Source organism: Mchenga conophoros, linkage group LG3, assembly GCF_057382185.1.
Source record: "Mchenga conophoros isolate Kocher_MC1m ecotype Shallow Benthic linkage group LG3, M_conophoros_male_GT1.1, whole genome shotgun sequence".
Lineage (NCBI taxonomy): Eukaryota > Metazoa > Chordata > Actinopteri > Cichliformes > Cichlidae > Mchenga > Mchenga conophoros.
The window spans coordinates 50,814,069-50,834,177 of NC_140528.1; the positions used below are offsets into that span (position 1 = coordinate 50,814,069).

At 39.7% G+C, this 20,109-nt stretch overlaps 2 protein-coding genes across 9 annotated transcripts in view; one reads left to right on the forward strand and one right to left on the reverse strand.

Annotated features, from left to right (window-relative positions):
- The window catches only part of LOC146579267 (type II inositol 3,4-bisphosphate 4-phosphatase-like), a 34,051-nt gene extending 26,724 nt beyond the window's left edge, over positions 1 to 7,327 (reverse strand). For 2 of the 7 annotated variants that reach the window (XM_085262965.1, XM_085262955.1), the window contains exons 1-8: positions 7,185 to 7,326; positions 6,529 to 6,737; positions 5,892 to 5,950; positions 5,723 to 5,804; positions 5,435 to 5,632; positions 5,099 to 5,146; positions 4,867 to 4,973; positions 4,556 to 4,666 (exon numbers count right to left, since the gene is read on the reverse strand). In XM_085262965.1, the coding sequence (XP_085119091.1) occupies positions 4,556 to 4,666; positions 4,867 to 4,973; positions 5,099 to 5,146; positions 5,435 to 5,632; positions 5,723 to 5,804; positions 5,892 to 5,950; positions 6,529 to 6,655 (732 nt within the window). In that variant the 5' untranslated portion in view covers positions 6,656 to 6,737; positions 7,185 to 7,326. Of the gene's footprint in view, positions 1 to 1,569; positions 3,139 to 3,161; positions 4,167 to 4,555; positions 4,667 to 4,866; positions 4,974 to 5,098; positions 5,147 to 5,434; positions 5,633 to 5,722; positions 5,805 to 5,891; positions 5,951 to 6,057; positions 6,143 to 6,528; positions 6,738 to 7,184 lie in introns of those variants that run through there. The other 5 variants (XM_085262947.1, XM_085262970.1, XM_085262980.1 and 2 more) reach the window with 5 other exon arrangements.
- Positions 7,308 to 20,109, forward strand: LOC146579269 (arfaptin-1-like). Of its 2 annotated transcripts, none has more exons than XM_085263035.1 (8): positions 7,308 to 7,597; positions 9,678 to 9,778; positions 13,438 to 13,534; positions 14,369 to 14,481; positions 14,565 to 14,786; positions 15,752 to 15,909; positions 16,128 to 16,302; positions 16,821 to 20,109. In XM_085263035.1, exons 2-8 carry the CDS (start codon positions 9,707 to 9,709, stop codon positions 16,974 to 16,976), a joined length of 993 nt encoding a protein of 330 aa, XP_085119161.1. In that variant the 5' UTR covers positions 7,308 to 7,597; positions 9,678 to 9,706; the 3' UTR covers positions 16,977 to 20,109. The 2 variants fall into 2 exon arrangements, with proteins under 2 accessions (XP_085119161.1, XP_085119152.1); XM_085263026.1 differs by having other exon boundaries at positions 7,310 to 7,755.

The window sequence follows — 20,109 nt, forward strand, 5'->3', positions numbered from 1 at the left end:
GGTCAAAAACATCGACTACACAGTTTCACATTTCAAACCATGTATAACATCAACACTTAACCATAACGTGAACTCTAATAGCCTCATCTGACAGTGTGGCTGCAGTCTGAGAGACTCAAGGACAAAACCTTCTTCTTTTAGAGGCCTGATGGTTTTCCTTAATAACAAATAAGAAGCAGCACTACTTGTATATCTCAAGTCACTGGAGATTGAAGCTTATCGTGGCAAACACTGGGTGAGAGCCAGCGTGAACCAGAGTAAAAATACTCACAGTTTGGTTCAAAACTCGACTTTTAGGCACAGTTTTGGTTTGACACGCTGACTCCACAGCTTCCAACAGACCAGCAGGCCTTTACCAGGCATTACAAGCTACAGTAATACCACAAAGAGGACCTTTGTAGTGCGGTCACGATCTCAGTTTCAGAACTCTTACACCCTAGAAAGCTTCCACAGGTCAGTTTGGAATCAGCACGTAACCGTGGGAAGAAGCCAGAGCACACGGGGAATTTCACAAACTGGTTTTGTGAGCAAAATATAGTCACTGACTAAAAGCTTCTTCCAGCTGCCCCGTCTTTCACGAGGGGTCATCTCCTTGTGTTTGACTGGGCAGATTTTTACACAGAATGGCCCCAAAGGGATCTGGATTGTAAACCACTACACTATGGAGCCAGACACTGACAGAGCCAGAGAGTAGCACCAGTGCTATGGTTTCACTGTGCATTTCTTCTGCACCTAAAAATGAAACAGACCTGTACAGCACCATCATGTTTGGCCTATTTTAGCTCTTGAACTTTCCAAAGTAGGCTACTTATTGAAAGCCTCTCTTTCCTCTGTGACTACATACTCTTACTGCTGGGTGGATTCAAACACCAAAATCAAGATAAAATCTACACTCGATAAAGATGTGAGGTACTCAGTCTTCTCAGCTGAGACTATGTGCGTACAGCATCTTTCCTTTTAATTGAATTCTGTGTTAGGCAGCTTGTGCCCGTCACTACACGAACCACAGCTGCAACTGCACATGCCAAAGTTTATTAAGAACTTAAAGCGATGTTCAGGCCAGATTAAAGCTGTACAACACGTGCCCTACGATGTCAGAGCCAGGCTATAATCAGGCTGATATCATGCAGTCTGAACCCGACGTAACAGCCCTCACAGGGAAGACGTATTCCACTCCAAGGTATGTACAGAGCTGTCACACCAATTAATAAAGGACCAAATACACATCCAAACTCATCATCTCCACAAGGTCACGGCCCTGTTATCAAAAATCCCCACGGCAACGACACTGAAATCATTCGGCTGCCATGACGATAATCGGAAACTCAGAGGATTACCTTGACGAGTGAAAAGCACTCAAATCACCCAAAACACACACAAACACACACCACAGTGAAGACAAAGTGAATGAAGCTGCATTTACTTCAGTTGTCTGATATCTTTTATCACATCAAACATGCATTCATTTCACTGAGTCTGAGACTTTAAGCTGATATTCAACAGAGGCAACCATCAAAAAACTAAAAATACACAAATAAATAAAAACAGCAGATATAAAAAGACACCAACCCACACAGAAAGTAGCTCCCACGTGAGGATTCATTCATCTGAGTGATGTTTGTACAAACATCTAATGAATTTGGATATCTGGCCAAACATTTTGTGACAGGTTTTCATTTCTGTGTGTAATGTAAGGCCGATAGCTTCAGATGCATCTGGTCCACTGCGAGCAGCAGTGCAGGCGTACTGATGCATCAACTTGCATCAATTTTGGCCGCCTAGCCGAGAGACATAGGAGGAGGTTTAACCTTTTCATTTTTTAAACATGCTGATTTGCTTTTTAAGTTTCTTACTCAGTTCTTACCTTCCTTTTATTTGCTGGTTAGTTCTGGATCAAATGAATTCGTCTGTGAGTTTGTGCAGTGAAAACTGGTCGGTCAGAATAAGGCAGTCATTTTTTAAAAGTTCTGAATGTTAATTGTTTAGAAAAAACAACAACACTTATTTGTGTGATTACTATATTTAAATTATCACAATGCAGGACATGTTACAGCAGACACGCTATGACGTGTCCTCATTGCTTCCCAAGAGCAGAGCCAGCCTGCAAACAAACTTCTCCGAAAGCCTTAAAACGTTCTTCATAAGTAGAAATTCATCTTTGTCAGAGACCCTTGTAGGACGCTGAAAAGAGAAAACCACTTGAAGACAGACAGAAGGAAACCGGATATTGATGGGTTAACTTCAGTCATGCAAACAGTTGCCTCATTTCCTCGTTTGCAGCTCAAGGTTAGGGTTACAACACGCAAACATGCAAACACACACCGAGCTAATCTGTCTCACTCAGTTCTTGGGAAAAGCAAGAGGCTTTTAAGATTAAATGCAAATCACCATCAAACCTTGACAATAAAACATCTCTATTGTGTTATTTCCACAACAATGACATTGAACTGATGCATCATCTGCACCACCAGCTTATCAGGAAACAGCATCAGGGTTATGCAGCGATCACAAACAGCAAAACCCTGTATTGCAGAGTGTGAAAGACGAGGAAGTTAAGGTTCACATATAAACCTGAATAAGCATCAGCTGCGAGACCAAACATGTATCAGTGTTTTATCAAAAAAAGTCCCCTGTCTAAAACCAATTTCCTCTGGAATATCCCTTAAAGTTAAAAAGCCACTCAAGACTGTCAACCTTCCTCTACACATACAGAGCATGTTTCCATTCACTTAGCGTGGTCTTAGCCGCTGTGTAAGTGTGCTGAGGGCTACTTTTGAAAATTTCCGGTCTCTAAACTCAGCTGAAGGCTCGTAGAAGGCTTTGATCTCTGCCTCAAAGACCATCGTCGGAAACCTGCGATAAATTTTTGCTTCTATTTTCTAATCGTCCAGCATTTGATGCCTGGCCGGTCAGGTCTGTGGCTAAAGTAGCTGACTGTAGCTTAGGGATGGACGGCTAGCTATCAAAGCAGACACATCTCTAAACTTAAACCTTAACAAATACCAAAATAAATAAAGTTATATTTAATCCCTTACAGTTGAAACTATCCACAGAGACTGAAGCAGATTTTTGTAGGGCTGTAAGCGGGCTTATTTCTGCTGCTAGTAAGGAGTTTTAAACATGGGAATCTACGGGGTTTGATGCATGTGGACTTTCCCTACCTGTCCAGCAGAGATGCTGTGGCCGTCTCCTGGCGGTCGGAGACAGTCGGTGCATGCCTTCATGGCCCTCTGCATCCTCAGAAAGTTGGTTTTTTAAAAAGTGACTTCCTGTTTCTGCTCTGACTCTCACTATTTCAGTCTATATTTCTTTCTAGGATTTCCTGCTTTCTAACATCAGCTGAAGATTTGATTAACCAGCTGAATCTATACAATGACACACAAAGGAAATGAGTCACAGGTACACATCCCAATACATTAAGCATGTGAACTTTTAAAACAATCAAACTTTTCTTTATTCTTAATATCAAACTGACTTTTTAAATAAGCTTCTGTCAGCTGCTGCCACCTCACCTGTGTCTGCTCATCAGTCTTTAAGGACATTTATTAATAGTTTAATGTCACTTTTCTAATGTAATGATTCCATATTGCCAGGTGCTCACTCCGTGCAGGCAGCTTTTACTGCAGTTTCATGCATTTAGATATACCCAGGTCCTACTGCCAGTACAATGCTGCGATTTGGTTGCAATCTCAAAACTGTACGCTCATTATTAACAAATATATTTGAAATGAATGTGAACCCAAAACAAAAGCAGGTAAAGTTTTACAAATCTAAACTGAAGCTGCTGCACAGACACACTGCTGGACAATCAGAAATACAGCCCAGCTACAGCACCTGCAACACTCATCTACACCTGAACGCATCCTCGATGTTAAAGACTATTTGATATTTTAACGCTGACTTTGGCAGCAGCTGTACGAGCAGATTTCTCCTGCTCGTGATGCATTTCCAAGCAGGCGTTCAACAAAACTGTGGATAAAACAAGAGAAACGTGAAGCAGAAGGAGAGCGGGTTCATCCATTGGTCCAGGAATTAAGCGTCTCAGAAAACATCGAACACAAAAAATAAACTCAGTGTCGGCTTTGGTTGTCCCTTCTGATCCGTCTCCAGCTGAAAAGACCAACACACACCGGCCGAGTATCCTCCCGCTCCCTCCGCCTCCTATTTCGTCATGGCCGACTGGATTAAAAACACACGCCCCTGAGCATCATGGGAAACAATTGAACTGGCTGGCAGCTTGGAGTTTGGAAAAGAGGACGGAGGGAAAAGAGCTGAAAACGGAAATATTTGCTTTTCTGTAATCTCACTTTCTCTCTCGTGTTACTCTTTCAACCAGCTGTGTGTGTGTGTGTGTGTGTGTGTGTGTGTGTGTGAGAGAGAGAGAGAGACAGATTAAGTGACCCAAAAGAGAAAATGAGTGTGCTGAAAAGCTACCACTGCTGGTATCACACATGCACATAACCGCACCACTAATCCTCTTAAACACACAATTTTTCAGACACACAGGAAAAACACACACCTGGAAACACACACTCACATATATACACACACTCACTGTTGTGGAGTCGTCGCCATGGTAAATGGTGACTTTGATCCTGCAGTGTCGGTATAGCGGGAAGTCATCACAAAAGCACACTGATGTCAGAAACACACCATCATCTGATCCCTGAAACACAAACACACACACACACACACACACAAAATGCAGTTTGATCAATTCAGAGGAAAATAATAAGCCTAACTTGAGCTTAGCCTTAATATAACGCAGCTCATGTGCCATAAATGGTGTGTGAAAGAGGTTCTCACAAAAATAGCAATAAAAGCGAAGAACAGGACTTGGCAGTCTGTGTGTGTGTCTGTGTGTACCTCTGCTATCTCTGCGCTGCAGTGCTTCCTGACTGTGTGAGTGTGTGTGTCGATGACAGAGATGTGAATCTGGATTTTGTCTCTGATGATATCCAAGCCGTGACACTCTGAGAGAAGAAGGGCCGTGGGAAAGACGTAAGGAACAAAAACACACGGTATGACACAGAAAATCAGCAGTGTTATAAATGAAAGCTTTAACGGTGTGTGTGTGTGAGTGTGTGTGTGGACATACCCACTGTCAGGTGCAGCGGAGATACTGTAGCAGCAGTTTCTGCTCCACCTGGTGGCCACAGAACAGCATTACATCAGCTGTGAACTATTCAAACCTGTTAGTTTAACACACATCCATGTGCTATTTTTATAAACCCTGTGGCAGCTGGGATAGGCTCCAGCCCAACCACAACCCTGATAAGGATTAGTGGACGAGGATGGATGGATGGATTTGTCCACTGCTTATTTGGGTTCAGGTCATGTGGGCAGCAATAAATAAAATAAATAAAATAAAAAGTATAACGTCTCTTTGACACTGAATTAAAACAACAAAAACTTCTTTGACCGACATGCTCACCTGCACCTCCATCATTGTCAGGGCTATCCGTGGTGGTTTGTGTGTGTTCCTGCGTGTGTGTGTTAATGAGCGTGCGCAGGTGTGTGATGCGTCTCCTCAGCTCCTCGATGTTGGCGTCTCTCAGGCTGATGAGCCATGACGTGCACTCTGCAGAGCTGCTCGACTGCAGGAACACGGGAGGGTCGCCGCTCTCAAAGCCTGAACACACACACACACTAACACATTTTACTGTGCTCACATAGTATGCGAAAAGGTTCGTTAATGTGTGTTTGTGTGCGTGTTACGTACTGACAGCCAGCCGTCTGCTATTGTGTGGAAGCTTCATGACGTTACATCTCTCCAGCAGCAACACCTCCTCCAGCTCACCAGCCTGTGTTAAAGTTTCACGTTTTCTCTTTAATAAAGAACAAAAAGACACGTTTCCTGGTTTTCTTGGTGTCTCTATGTTGACTCTCACCTGCTTCTTCAGGATGAACAGCAGGTTTCCTCTCAGACGGCAGAACCGCTCTGTGAGACCTGTGAAAGCACAGAACGGCTCACAGATTTCTGAACACTAAGATGGAAAAATCTGTCTAAAGGGAGCTCTGCAGAGCGTGTTAAATAACAGCGTTTTCTTTCATGACCTTTAGATTGTGAGTCAGGAAACTGCTCTGCCGGTGGAGACTCAGAGGTTCCACTCAGGCAGGAGATGGAAACAGACGAAGATGACTGCAGAGCAGAAGAGAAAAGAGATACAAAACAAAGGAGAAGAAAACGACAGAAACATGAGAGAGCAGGATACAAAAAACAGAACTAAAGATCAAAAAAGAGAACTAGTAAAAAAATAAAGACGATAATTAAAGAGAAAAAATAAGAAAATGAAGATGAGAGGCAAAAGATAAAAGAGAACAAAATAGAACAGAAGATAACAAGAAGCATAAATATTAGGACAAATAAGGGAGAAGAAAATAGCAAAGAAGACAACGACAAAGGAGAGAAAACACTGCAGTGAAAGTAAAGTTAAATAAATAAAAAAGAGAACAAATGAAAAAAATAAAGATTATTTCCATCAGCCTAATAGAGGTTATGATAAAGGAGAATAGAACTGCTCATACCTGCCTCCTGCCGTCCGACCTGCAGCGTCCCTTCTTTCTGGAAGCTCCCAGATGTTTCTTCTTTGGACAGAGACAGCAGCTGGCTGCGGTTCACTCTCAGCTTCATCCTCCTCATCATCATCATCATCTGCCTGCTGACCCCGCCATTATGATCTTCTTCTTCATCACTATCCTCAGCATCATCAGGGTTCCGTGAGCGTCACTGCTTTCTAAACAGAAACACACAGAACGAATCAATCAGTCTTTATTTATAAAGCACTTTTCATACAAAAAAATGTAGCACCAAGTGCTTTACATGGTTAAAAGCAGCCCACCCCACCCTCCAGCTCACTCCCCACACTCTCATTAACATGTTTAAAGTTTGCACTACAAAAACAACTGGAATATTCTGAGTACTGTGGCTATATTATTTACGTAGTAATAGTACCGCACACGGTTTACATACTTACATCCTTAAGCTAAGGCTTTGTGAAAACAAATACATGAACATAAAGCGGAACAAGTGCACCTGCACGGTGCCACACCAAGTTAATGCTTGACATTAGTTGTTGACATGACGGGAAAATGTTTATAAAAACAACCGAAAACTCGACTAAATATCCGCACGTGAGATAAAGTGATTCACAAGTGTTTTCCGCTTTTTCCGTGTCTCTTACCGGCACAGAAAGTGGGTTTTGGAGGGGTAATGACCAACTTTACCAGCCGCGGTGTGTTTGGATAGACTTAGCCAACGCCACAGCGAAATAACGTTTGATCGAATCAAGTATCGCGAGAGTTGTCTGTCTTCCCAGATGCGCTACTAACGTGGAACTGAAATATGTCGCGAGAAAAACATCATTAGTCAGTTGAATTATATCCCATCGATTTACTGTTAAAATGTGAAAGCTTGTGCTTCTGAACGTTAGAGCGTTAACACTGGCTGTGCTAATATGGCTGTAGACGATGTGCTCTAGGACGTTGAGGACTATTTAGAAATTCTCTAATACCTCATATTGCTATCACCGCCCCTCCAGGTGAGGACAGGAGGTTAACGCAAGCATCCCCTACAGAAAAACGAAAAAACTTCCGGGTGTGTGTGACTTTTTTTCCTCGTTCTTGATTTTGCTTCACAACTTTTTAATTAGTCCAGTTTTCAGCTTGTAAGGTTTAAATATGCGGAGCTGACGGCAGGGGAAAAAGCAGAAGCCCGGAAGAAGAAAAAGCAGAGTTTCTTTCAAAGCTGTGAAGGTAAAAACTGTCTGCAGTGTCTCGAATGGGCGCTGTCTGTTTCTGTTTAACTTATTTGATGTCAAGAGGGACTTAAACACTCTTTAATCCGCCTTTAACGCGCATAAACTGATGTAAAAACTGGATTTAGTTACTTTGTCATGTGTGAAAATACTTCGGAAGTTTCTTGCAAAACCTTTAAAAAACTCTACTTGTATGAGGCTTTCAACTTCCAGCTCGATGTAGCAATAAACTGGAAACTGAGTGAATACAGCAGGAAACTATTACTACACATACAGGCTATTACTAAGATTAATGTCGTAAAATGATGCAGAAATTCATTCTCTTTTTCTGTTTTTTGTTTGTTTGCTTTTTACCTAATCGTTGTTAGCTTAGGTTTCCTCTCTATTTTTAACCTGCAAACTTTTCACTAATCCAGCTGCAGAAAATCTTTAGAATTAAATAATAAAAATTACGAAGAACTAAAAAAGATGTAAACAAAGCACCTAGGCATTTGGTGTGTGTGTGTGTTTTAATACAGTTTTAATTGATTTCTTTATTTTTTTTTTATATTAGTGTCATTGTTATTTTTTATTGAAGATTTCATTATTAAAAATGTAAACATTTTTAAGTAAAGCATATGATGTTGTGCGGTAAATGGGTAAATATGGCTACATTTTATTCATTCTAATTTTTAATTAACTCTAATTGTTTCATGAATTTCTTTTTCGAGGTTTTGTAAAACTTAAAATGAATTTAAAAATAATGTATATGCGTAACAGTAGTTTAAACAAATGTTTTACATTTCTGGCTTTTATTTGGCTCTACTCTGAGCAACAAAAACGATAATTTTGTGTTCACCGACTTGTTGGTGGAAGTAAAGCATATTTCCCTTTTAATAAGCAGACGTTTAGATTAGCTTAATTTTTCCTGTTGCATTGTTTATTTTTTAAATGCGGCCTTTTATATCACGTTTGCATAATAACTTTGTCTGGATCATTTCTGCCTTGTGATATTACACGTGAGGTCAAAGGTCACCGTTTACCTGCTGATCTGTCTTATCGCACACTTATAATGAGAGGTTTGTACTTTAAGTAAAGTTAAGTAAAGTTTTAGAAGATTTAACTTTATTACTGTGTTACAGTGGCTATTACTTGTCCATGTCATAAGAGTGACTGACTCACAGGCCCCGTAAATGGCAAACACGTCCCAGCTCGTGAGTGATTCATGCAGCTTTTGGATAAAGTTGTTCAGTCAGCATGTGTTTAAACTCCCTCTGTAATGTTGTCAGTCTGTTTTAAGATGGCACGAGGTTTGTTTTGCAGGATGCAGGGTGTGTTTAAAGCATTTGGAAGTCAGATAAGCCTTCATTTGCGGACTTTCATTTTTTTAGAGCTGTGCACTTCTGTGACCAATAGGTGGCGTTAGATTCTAGACTGAAAGAGATGCTGATCCTGTTTGTGCTTTTATTCTACCATGTTTTCCTTTAACTAAAGTAATCTTAGAAGCAAGTCTCACACTGCATGGCATTTATTTTGACCGTTATTTTAAAGCAATATTGAATATATAAGCAATACATACACACATTTTGTTTAAGAGGCCACCCAGGCATAAAAACCAGTCATATTCACACTGGCTTAAACAAAAGGTGTACAGTTGCATCACGTCAGTGTTGTCCTGGTTAAACATCCAAAGATAGTTTGACTTTAAACGAGTTCACTTACTTTTTTTTGTTTATTTTATGGAACACGATGAATAACAGCATTTTTACTGATAATAATAATTAATCAATAATCAAGTAATAGTCAGGTGTAGCTTAGCTTCTATTAAAGAGCTCATTCTGGTGAAATGATTGGGTAGAAACACCACTCTGAAAAACTTTTCATAACAATCACGTGAACAAGTTTTTTAACAGCACAGATGATTGTTTTCTGTTTGTCTAGTAAAAGAGGAGCGAGGGAGGAAGAGGAGGATGGCCGTGGTGGAGCAGAGAGGAAGTGTCACCGTGGCGTCCGCTGTCACAGAGGAAGAAATTCCTCCAAAGGTGAGCCTGTTCGATGGCACGAGCAATAAGAGTTTAGTAGGACCTGCTTTTTGTGAAGAAGGGGGGAAATATTGTTGTGCAGATGGTGGTAGGAGGCAGAAACATGGACATGTGTATATATACATGCAGATAATGGCACATAATGCTGGATCTGAAAATTTTAGTAGATGCCTTTTAACAGAGGATTTCACTGAATTTAAATATAATTAAAATAGAAAAAAAAGACAAGTTTAGAGACAAAATTGGTTAAGATGATGGAGGACAAACAGTGAGTGTAAAGGCTGTATTGTGAGGTCTTGTTGGGAGAGCGATGGCAATTTGAAGTGGCACTAACATATCACATCACTATCAAAAAAAGTGTTAGGGAGATGGATGTTAACAAGCCTTCTTCAGGTTCCCCCAAAGAGGCATTTTCAGACTGGTACTTGTACTAGCTGGATCTTGTTGACCAATTTGTCCTTTTTGTATTGAGCTGAACTAAACAGCGAGTGAGTCAGGGCTTTTAGAAAGTACAGAAAATACGCTGCTGTTAACAGAAGGTCTGTGCTTGATTTAAAACCCATAACAAACAAGAGCTTTGTGCTGAAAATGAACGGAAAGAAGTAGAAAATTATAAGTGTTTCATAATCATTGGAAAAAAGTGTTCAGTTTATCAACTCATGTAAGCTGTAGCCATCCTGAATAACTGATTGTACTCGTCTTTAACAGGGCAGGCTGTGGTTGAAAGACCACACCCCAATGCTGCTGGTTTCCAGTAGAGTAAACATCAGCTCATTTGTATAATCCACAAACAGCACTGTGGACGCTTTTCATTGGAACTAAAAATGTCCAGTGTACAAACTAGCACGTTCTACTTTAAAGCCCTCAATTAAAATACTGGAAAATCTTAAACGACCAGTAAAAGTTTCATGTGAAGGACAACAAACGACATGCCGTTGCTCCTGCCGCCGCTCAGCAGCAAAGCATCAGAGCGATGTGTAGATTTAAAACAGACCTGTGGTTAGTGCACTTGTTTTTACATCTAATGCATGTGGCTGTGCAACCTGGCAGGTAAAAACAAAAGCGGGCAGATTCTGTAATCTTATTAGCTGCTGCCATGACAACAAAGGCAAACTGGTGCGATGAACATTCACAGTGAGCAGATGAATCAGTGATTCGAAGACCGTTGTTGTGGTTAATATTAAGTGTGTGACAGCGGGAGGCAGGAGTGGTGCTCCTTGCATCTACATGTAGTTGCTTTTTGTAAACTGAAACGTTTCAGCTGCTGCTCGTGAATATCCAACAGCTTGTTGTTTTGCTTTTTTGTTTTCACGACCGGTGACTGACTGAAATAAAACAATGGTTCTTTTTTTCATGCTTTCAGTGGTCACATGAGAAGGTTGACGCCACACACGTTACACTTTAATACGAGTAAACTTGTGAAACCTTTTCTTTTCATACTCTTTACATTCCACTAAAAATGAACCTTTGCTAGACAGACCTCAGGGTTTATGCGTGTGTGGAGAAAATGTAGGCTGTAGAGCACAATTAAAAAATACAATTTTGCAAAGCGTCTGAATAAAAGCTTACATTACACATAAGTGTTCAAACATACGGTCTTACATTCTCTCCTGCATACACACAAACACAAGAATAATGGGAGAAAGGTTCATCTATAAAACTCTGTTCTCAGGGGGGCTGATGTGATGTTACCTCATTTGAGATGTTATGAGGGCCAAACACAAACGTTTCTTCTATTGCCACCGCCACAGCTCAATAAATGAAAAGAACACAGAAGTCCCAAAAATGGTGGATCCTCCATTTCACTCAAACCTGGAATACAAACTTGTTGGATGGTCTGTACCATACAACAATCCATGCATCACATAAATCCATTCTCCACAAAAAACCCACCATTAACATGGTCAGGAGGTCCAGTTCAGTGACTAAGAGATGATGGATTACCACAGCTCTGTATCTGACTGCACTCCTAACTTTATGCCTTAGAGGTTTCCAAATGGATGACTTATAAAAACATGAGTCTTTGTGCAGTTATGATGGAGGGAACCATCCATAGAGGCCAAAACAGCTTTTTATTTGCAAACATGTTTATTTTGGATATAAAGTTGGGGAGCACTTTGGAGCCAACCTCAAGTGAACATTTTGTGCTTCAGTCCCAGTGGTTGTTGTGCTGGTTAATCATATTCATTCCACATTAAACTGTCTCTTTAATCTCTCATTTTTCTTTCCATGTATAAATTAGTTCGATTAATTTGATAACAACACTGTAAAATATATTAACTAGATTGATGGTTTGAGTTGTTGTCTAAAAACAACATAGAATCTGGTGGGTCACCAGTCATGGAAACTTTGATGGCTCAAGCCACCTGTGAAACCTCAGATTTGAAAATCTGCTGTTCGATTCAAATGTTATACACATAAATGGAGACCATTGGTAGCACCAGAGTTCTTCAGGAATAAACATTAAACATGGTGAAAAGAATAAATGAAATGCCTCCATCCATCTTCACTTATCCAATTCAGTGTCATGTCATGTGTTAACTTTATTTACCAAACATTGGTAGAAACTACTACAGACTCCATTAGTAAAAGAAGGAAAGTATTTCAGAAAAGGTATGAACCATTGAACCCAGATCTCTTCACAGCTTAAATCACAAAAAATAACAGCATGTCTGGCCTATAGTTAATAGATAGAGAGGATATCTATAGAGGACTGATAAGTGGAGAAACAATTTCTCGATAAACCTCTGTTATTGGACCTTTAATAACTCTCCACAGAAATCCGGACCCTTACAGTCACATATAAGCTCCTCTAACCTTTGGAAAAATCCAAGGTGGGCACTGAGAGGCTTGATTTGCGTCACTGTGTGCCTCGCTGTCACTTCAATGTGGCACGAAACCTTTGAGCTAATTTCCTGCAGCACGGTGAGCCTTCCAGGTGTGTGTGTGTGTGTGTGTGTGTGCGTGTGAGTGAGTTTTGGGAAAGTGAGTCATTATTCCATTAGAAAACATATGTAAGATATGCTTACTGGTACAGTAACTTAGAATCTACACCCTGGCACTTTGTCAAAGTTAGGAGACCACACTAAACGACTGCCCCTTGTATGTTAGTCAGTTGCCTCTGTTTTGGCAGATAAGGGTGACCAGTGTGAAATTAGTCAAAAGAAATGCTTTACTTTCCAGGGGTGGCATGTCTGTAGCTCACTGGATAATTATTTAATCGTGCAGTTTATAGCAAACCTACTGAAAAGTTTCAATTAATTGATTTTTGGTAGCTAATTATGAGCCGTGTCATTTCCTTTCGTTGCTGTTGGGTGCTACTGGTTAATGGAGATTGTTAGAAGTGACAACACTGGGCCTTTGGCTTAAGCTAGTCTATGGGGTAAGGTGCATGTTATTCATAGACATGCCAAAACCTCGCATCAAGGAGGTGATCGATTGCTAGCAAAAACAATTGTTTGAAACTGCTTGATTTGCATTAATTTGCGAGTATAACTGAGACCAGTCTAACCCCACAGACCAGTCAAAATTTGAATTTTGAGAAGGTCAAAGAGATCTGCAAGTAACTTTTAGATACAACAAGCTGCTTGGGCACATCATGTCCTCAGTAGACCGTATAATGATAGAAGCCGTTAATTAAACAGTGATGTTTTTTACAGGAAGCAAACGGTAATGGCAGCCACGCCAGCAACGATGTTACTGCCCCCACAGCTGAGACCACTCCAGATGTTCCAGAGGAACAGAAGCAGAGCAAAGGTAAAGAAGTGAAGGACTTACAGCTGAACACCACCCACCTCTAATGCCAGTGGTGTAGGATATTCCAGTCCATTGGTAGACTATAATTTGGCCCGTTTATTCAAGTACCTTGCATAAAGTTTTAATGTACTTTTATTGTGCTTTGTACCTCATCTCACGTATTTTAAATCTTTAGTTACTATTATTTAGCGTTTTTTAAATACAACTCTCCCAATAAATTGGGAAGAAATATTATTAGACATAAATGTACCCAGCACAGTACAGGTAATTCAAATCCTCTCTAGCTGCAATATTCAAGTGATATACATGTTGCCTAGTCAATAATAATAATAATCATCCAGTAATGTAATGTATATGATTCCATGTACAGAATATTTTTACTTGAGGTATTTTAAGGATATTTTGATGCTCAGCTTTGTCCACTAGAGGGCGCTCCAGAGTGTGAAAACTGCAGCAAAGTCATTAGACTCCTGTTGCATCCAATCAAATGCACTGTTATTGCTGCTGATACAAGTATCACTATACTGAAGTGTAACTGTACGCACATTTGAAGTGTTTTCATAGAGAAGTGCAATATTATTTATGTGTCTGTCCAACAAGTTAACATTTTAATAACTTTAACAGCTTTTGTAGATCCAGTCTGATCCATACATTTTAATAGTTGAAAGAGATTATTGAAATATTATGATTACTTCTTTTTCTTTGTCATGCGTTGTGTAAATGGTAGGTTCATTAAATATAATTAACATTAAAAACATCAGATGAACTCCATTGTATTTTCATTGCAAGTGAATATGACTTGATGATTATATAAATTTTTGACCCCAACTCCAGGTTTCTCACTCACACCTGAGATACCCCAAGGTGTGGTGATTCAAGGTAACAACAGCAACCCTGCCAGCGAGAAGTTCAGAAGAGTTCGCAACTGGAGCATCACCAAATATAAGGTTGGAGGATTTTGACTAGACTTCCTGTTACTGTACTTTGGTGCCAGATATAATCTTTTACTATCGATCTGGTCTCCCCACAGTATACCAGGCAGGCTCTTTCGGAGAAGCTTGGCCGTGGGTCTCGTACCGTGGATCTGGACCTGGAGCCCCGCCTCGAGCTGCTCAAAGACGACCGACAGCGCTATGAAAATATGACCAGTCTGGCTCAGACGCTTGCCAGTCAGCTCTCTCAGCTCACAGTTACCCAGAAGAACCTCGTGGATGCCTTCACAGAACTCAGCGTCAAAACCCCAACTCTGCACGTAAGTATTGGGGATACAAGCTGCTACTTTAAGTCTACCTGCTAATGCTAACAGGATTACATACAGTAACCTTTGATGTATTTAGAATTACTAGATCCAGTGCTGGTGACATGCTGAACTCTAAGTTTCTTTGTCCAAAGATTATATATAAAAATCCCCAAGTTATGCTGTAAAAACACAATCTCCTGATTGTTTACTGTTTTTGGTCGTCATATTGATTGTGACTTGCTGAAATATTTTCCCGAATGATAGATGTCAACACTCGGGTATAACTTCCACATTAGTGCCAATAAAGGAGTAAAAGTCGAACTCACAAGTAAAGACGTCAGAGTTTACCTGCTAGTGCAGACAGATTGTTTGGTTCCCCACCACAGACAGTATGAAAGACCTCACTAATTAAATAATATTAATGATAATAATAATTAAATAGTGAAATCCTGTGACGGTCGGAGAGCTTTCGTCATTAAATATCTTGGTATCTTGAAACCAAATGTAATGAGAGAGCTGTGACTTCCAAATATTCACTGGCTACATAACTAGCGTGAGCTAGCGTTATTCACTGTGGGCACTTGGAAGAAGCACAAACGTCACATAAATTAGATTTTCAGAGTCCTTCACACTGAAATCTCTCAAGCTGTTACAGGGAGAGTCAGACAAGCTTACAGCATTTTAAGAAATTGGTGATAAAAAGGCTTTAATATATGGAAAAAGCTACACAGAGTCCATGTAAACCTTAAGAAATCTTTAAGAAATGTTTTGATATCTTGTCCAGTCATAAACTGGAATCCAGAGGACGATATCGCCATTAAAGATCTCGGGTTCAACTGATTTGCCATTTTTCTGGTTGTAAACTAACCTAACAGATGATTCAGGTTCATTTAACCAGCTATAGTTCCCATTGATGTGGCTTTTATGTCTCTATGCGTCATGCTTACCTTACATTTTCTTTGTAATATAAATACCAGCTGGAGTTTGGCATAAATGCAGACGCTCAGAGGTTTCTCTCCAAGAGCGGCGAAACGCTGACGGAAGCCATCAACGCCTTCACATCTGACATGAACACACTGGTCAACAAAACCATTGAAGACACAATGATCAATGCTAAGCAGTATGAGACTGTCAGGTGGGTTAAAAAGCACACTTCCTTTTTCCCTTTCTCAATAAATTCATGTGCTGTGACAGTGACTCTGCAATCAAACTAACATCCAACCAGAAAGAAGCAGGGAGGTCAATCTCTGCACCCACGCAGCAGGAAATTGAGATCAAATGAGAGATGCCTAACCACTACAATACAACAGGGAGCTTCAGTGCACACATCCGTGTCAATTTCCTGTCTTCCAGGATCGAGTATGATGCGTTCCGAGTCGATCTGGAGGAGCTGAACATGGGCCCCCGTGATGCTGTCACCGTGCCCAAACTGGAGCAGGCCCAGAAAGACTTCCAGACTCAGAGGGAGAAGTACGAGAAGCTCCGAGACGACCTGTCAGTCAAAGTCAAGCTGCTGGAGGGGAACAAGGTGACAGTATTGGATTGATCTTTACCTTGTGCATCTGAAGTTAGGGAATAAAGATGGAGGTGACGACGTATGACTGAAACCATGTGACAAGTGAAATAGTTTTTAGCATCTTTTAAGGTTTCTCATCGTTTCCATGCATTTTTTCCCCAAATTATTCGACTATAAAATATTCTGTCACATTATTTTGTTGATATGACTACTTTTTATTAGGAGATGACGATAATAATAATGTTTATATAATAAAAACAGTTGATCAGTTTTTCCCCAGTAAAATACTCTTATTTAAATGACAATACGATGCTAAAACAAAGCGATGTGCACCGTTTTTATACCTGGTACAACAAATTCCCAATCCAGTGTCACTGTTATAGTTTAGGGTTTTAGCTAACTTTCTAATCTGCAGTGTTTCTAAGTTGGAATAACAATAACTTAAATAACCACATGTGAATTGAGTAAAATTATTGTAGTGTCATCTAACACAGTTAATAAAAAAGTGTTATTTTTTCTTTCCTATGCAGGTCAAAGTCCTCCGTAATCAGCTGTGGATGCTCCACGGCGCCTTTGCAGCTCACAGCTTGTCCTGTCAGAATTTCCTGGAGAAAAACATCCAAGAGGCCGGAGAACATCTCAACAACGTCAGCACCGATGTCCCCTCCTTCCTGGAAGAAAGTTGACACAGCAAAGCAACAACCAATAGAGCTGTAAGGCAGAATCGGAGGGAGTCAGAGGAACATTTGGCATTCATGGATTCTCCGTGAGAAAAGTTTGGGAGTACTCAGCTAGAAATGTTTAATGTGATTAATTCATTTATACCAGAGTGGAATTTAATTTGTTAGATTTGGGATGAATTTCCAGCCTCACAAAGAGCTCTGGAAACAAAGTTGAGTGTTCGCTACAGAAAATTGGGAGTTAGCAAAAATAATTTATTTGGGATGTAGAAAGGGTTTCATGGGTTCTGGTGTAACTCATGGAGGTCTGGAAAGGCCTTGAAAAGGTCTCAAAATGTGAGTCTGTAATAAGTCTTAAAAATAATTCTGATTTAAGAGAAATATCATCTCATTCATTCAGTAAAATGCATTTATTCATAGACATACAAACATTCGCACTCTCCTGGGTTTCTTACCTCTGTTTCAGTGTGTTGGGGAGTAAATCCATCTAATCCTCCAGGAGTCAGTAAGCCTTTCTTTGAACTTCCAAAATCCTCAGCCACTGCAGTCACAAGCTCACAGCTCCCGAAAGTGCCTCAACACCACTGCTGGAAAACAGTTTCATAGTCAAAAAAGGCTGCTACAGTTCTCTTGTCTCTACCAGCAACATTAAGCAAATTAAATCTGAGTGTCAAATATCTGCAGATATCAGCAGAATCTAACTGGTGTGAAAATATCAGCTAATTGTTTTGGGGGTTTTTGTCATTTTCAACTTCTGTTGATGCTGAAACCTAAACCTAAAACAAGTCAGTAACCTTTGGATTTGATGTGCGTATTTGTATATCGATAAAAACCAAAATGCCAAACTCAAATCCAGCAACTGGTTATGTGTGATTCAGATTTTGTGTTTTATTTATTTTGACTGCTGAAGAATGGCCACCTCCAAATGTAGCTATCACAGTATCACTGTTCTTGGCTGGTTGCCACTTGGTTTACATCACAAGCAACTCTGTCACCTCTAAAGGTCAGTCACAACAAAACAGTGATCGTGATGTCGATAGTGAGCGTTGGTTGTCAGTATGCCAGAGATTTAGGTTTAAACCCCTGGTCTGATTGGCTGTTGGTCATGTTCTTCGCTTGTTCACGGTGCAAAAACATGTTGGTCCAGTGGTTTGCTAATAGCCAAAAATGTTGGTGTTTATCTAGTATGTTAGCACTGCTTGTTGTTTAATATCAATCTTTCAGGCTTCACCAGTAAAAAGGTTTTCCTTTTTATTTTGGACGTTCACATTAAGAGTTGCACATTAATAACAGTTGTAGAGTTTTAAATAAATAACCACACAGGCACTGTTTTTTTTCCAGTAGGATTCATCTTGCTGTGTGTTGGTCATAATACATTGTTTGTTTGTTTTTTAGAGAAAGACAGACTTTTAGGGAACATTTGAGCAAAGTGTTTAATGGGTAAAGCTGTAAAAAAAGTTTTACTATATGTCGACCATGGTGCCTTATAAGTATAGAAATGTTGGCTAAAAACAACTTTCCAGCAATATTTAACCATCAGCCAAATATTAGAGTTGAACTAACACTCCTATTAATGTACAGGTTCCTGCACACTTCTGTTTTATTATTTTCATCTGTAAGCTACACAACCAAATAAAGACTAATGAAACCAGTTAAGTTCCAGTTTTAGGCTGTTTACTTTCTGAGCTCAAGAAATTTTTTTTGGTGAGGAAAGGTCAGCTGAAGTTAGCCTTTTCGGGGGCAACTCGGGAGCCAATGCACTACTTTTATATTCGTAGATATGCATTATTTGAGGATGATGAACACATTTGCTACCTTGTTGTTTTTGTATTTTCCCAAATGAAACCAAAAATTTGGGGACTCTTCCATTGATGGACAAAAAAGCAGATGAAATGGTAAAATTGTGTTGAAATAATATTGGGGGGTTTGATTTGCTCGTGCCTGTTCCTGTTATTTTGTCCATCTACCATATTTTCTTGCACACTTTGCACTCTATCCAAACCATAGTCTGCCATATGCATTACTCATAAGATTGTAGTAATCTTCATTGAACGACTCCCTTATGTTATGTTGGCATGTATGAATACTCTTATGTTTGTGTCTGTATACCTCAACAAGACCAAATATGCAATGACTGTAAGATGCAGTGCAATAATGTCCCAACGACCTTCTTGCATGTAAATGTGTAAACTGCCAGTGACTTGAGTTCCCCTTTCCTGATGTATCTGTGACTTTAAAGGGAATTTCCACTGGGTGTAAACTGATACTCCTGTGATGTGTTTGGTGACCAAAATCACTTTCAGGCTCGACATCTTTAAGAAATGGTTTGGTTTGACTTTAGATTGTTAGAGGAAACCGTGCAACATTCTGATTGTTTTAAATTATATTTTGAGCTTGAATCCACACTTTTGATCCAAGCTCATTACTTCTTGTTTGTGTGTGGTGAATATATTGATTGACTGCTAATTTATTTTTTGACAATTAAAAAAAAAGAGTAGTTTGAAAAGTAATCTTATCTCAAGGTCCATTTACTAGATTATTTTTCTTGAGCTTTCAGTTGCATTTGGTAGAACACCTGGTAATATTAGCTTAAAGAGAGGTTTCTGGGATTGCGCAGTCATCAGTTGTAGGAAATCTGCAAGACAAAGTTGAAAGCTAAGGAGAAAATCTAATAAGATGACCTTGAATTTGTTTTTGTGGGTTTGTATTTGATGTGTGTATATATATTTTTTTCTTTCATTAAGTCAGATGGTGGTTACACCCAACTTGCCAAATCTAATATGTCTAGAAAAGATAAGCCACAGTCTTTGAATTGACTGAATTGAGTTGACTTTGTCTGCTTGTTTTTTATTGAAGCAGAAAGAGGTTGGGGTTTTCACCAGGCAAATGAAAGTTTGGGGATTTTTCCACCAACACCACCACAGTTTGTTGTCAACTGGCTTTGTTTCAGCAGTTTGATTATCAGTCAGCTTTTTCTCAGGATTTTACCCACAGGGCTAAAGTAAAACTGAAAGTGAAAATATAAATTTTGCTTTTTATTAGACGTGAAGAAAAAGGACCAACATGTATGTAGACACAAGGCAAAATTATTTTACTCTGTATGTGTTAATAAACCTATGAAATAAAATCGATGAGTGTA

Bases quoted from the DNA above. Each gene is read 5' to 3' on its own strand.
- LOC146579269 (XM_085263035.1), top strand. From the start codon at position 9,707: ATGGCCGTGGTGGAGCAGAGAGGAAGTGTCACCGTGGCGTCCGCTGTC. The intron at 9,779-13,437 runs GTGAGCCTGTTC...TGTTTTTTACAG, and splicing joins AGGAAGAAATTCCTCCAAAG to GAAGCAAACGGTAATGGCAG. The intron at 13,535-14,368 runs GTAAAGAAGTGA...CCCCAACTCCAG, and splicing joins GGAACAGAAGCAGAGCAAAG to GTTTCTCACTCACACCTGAG.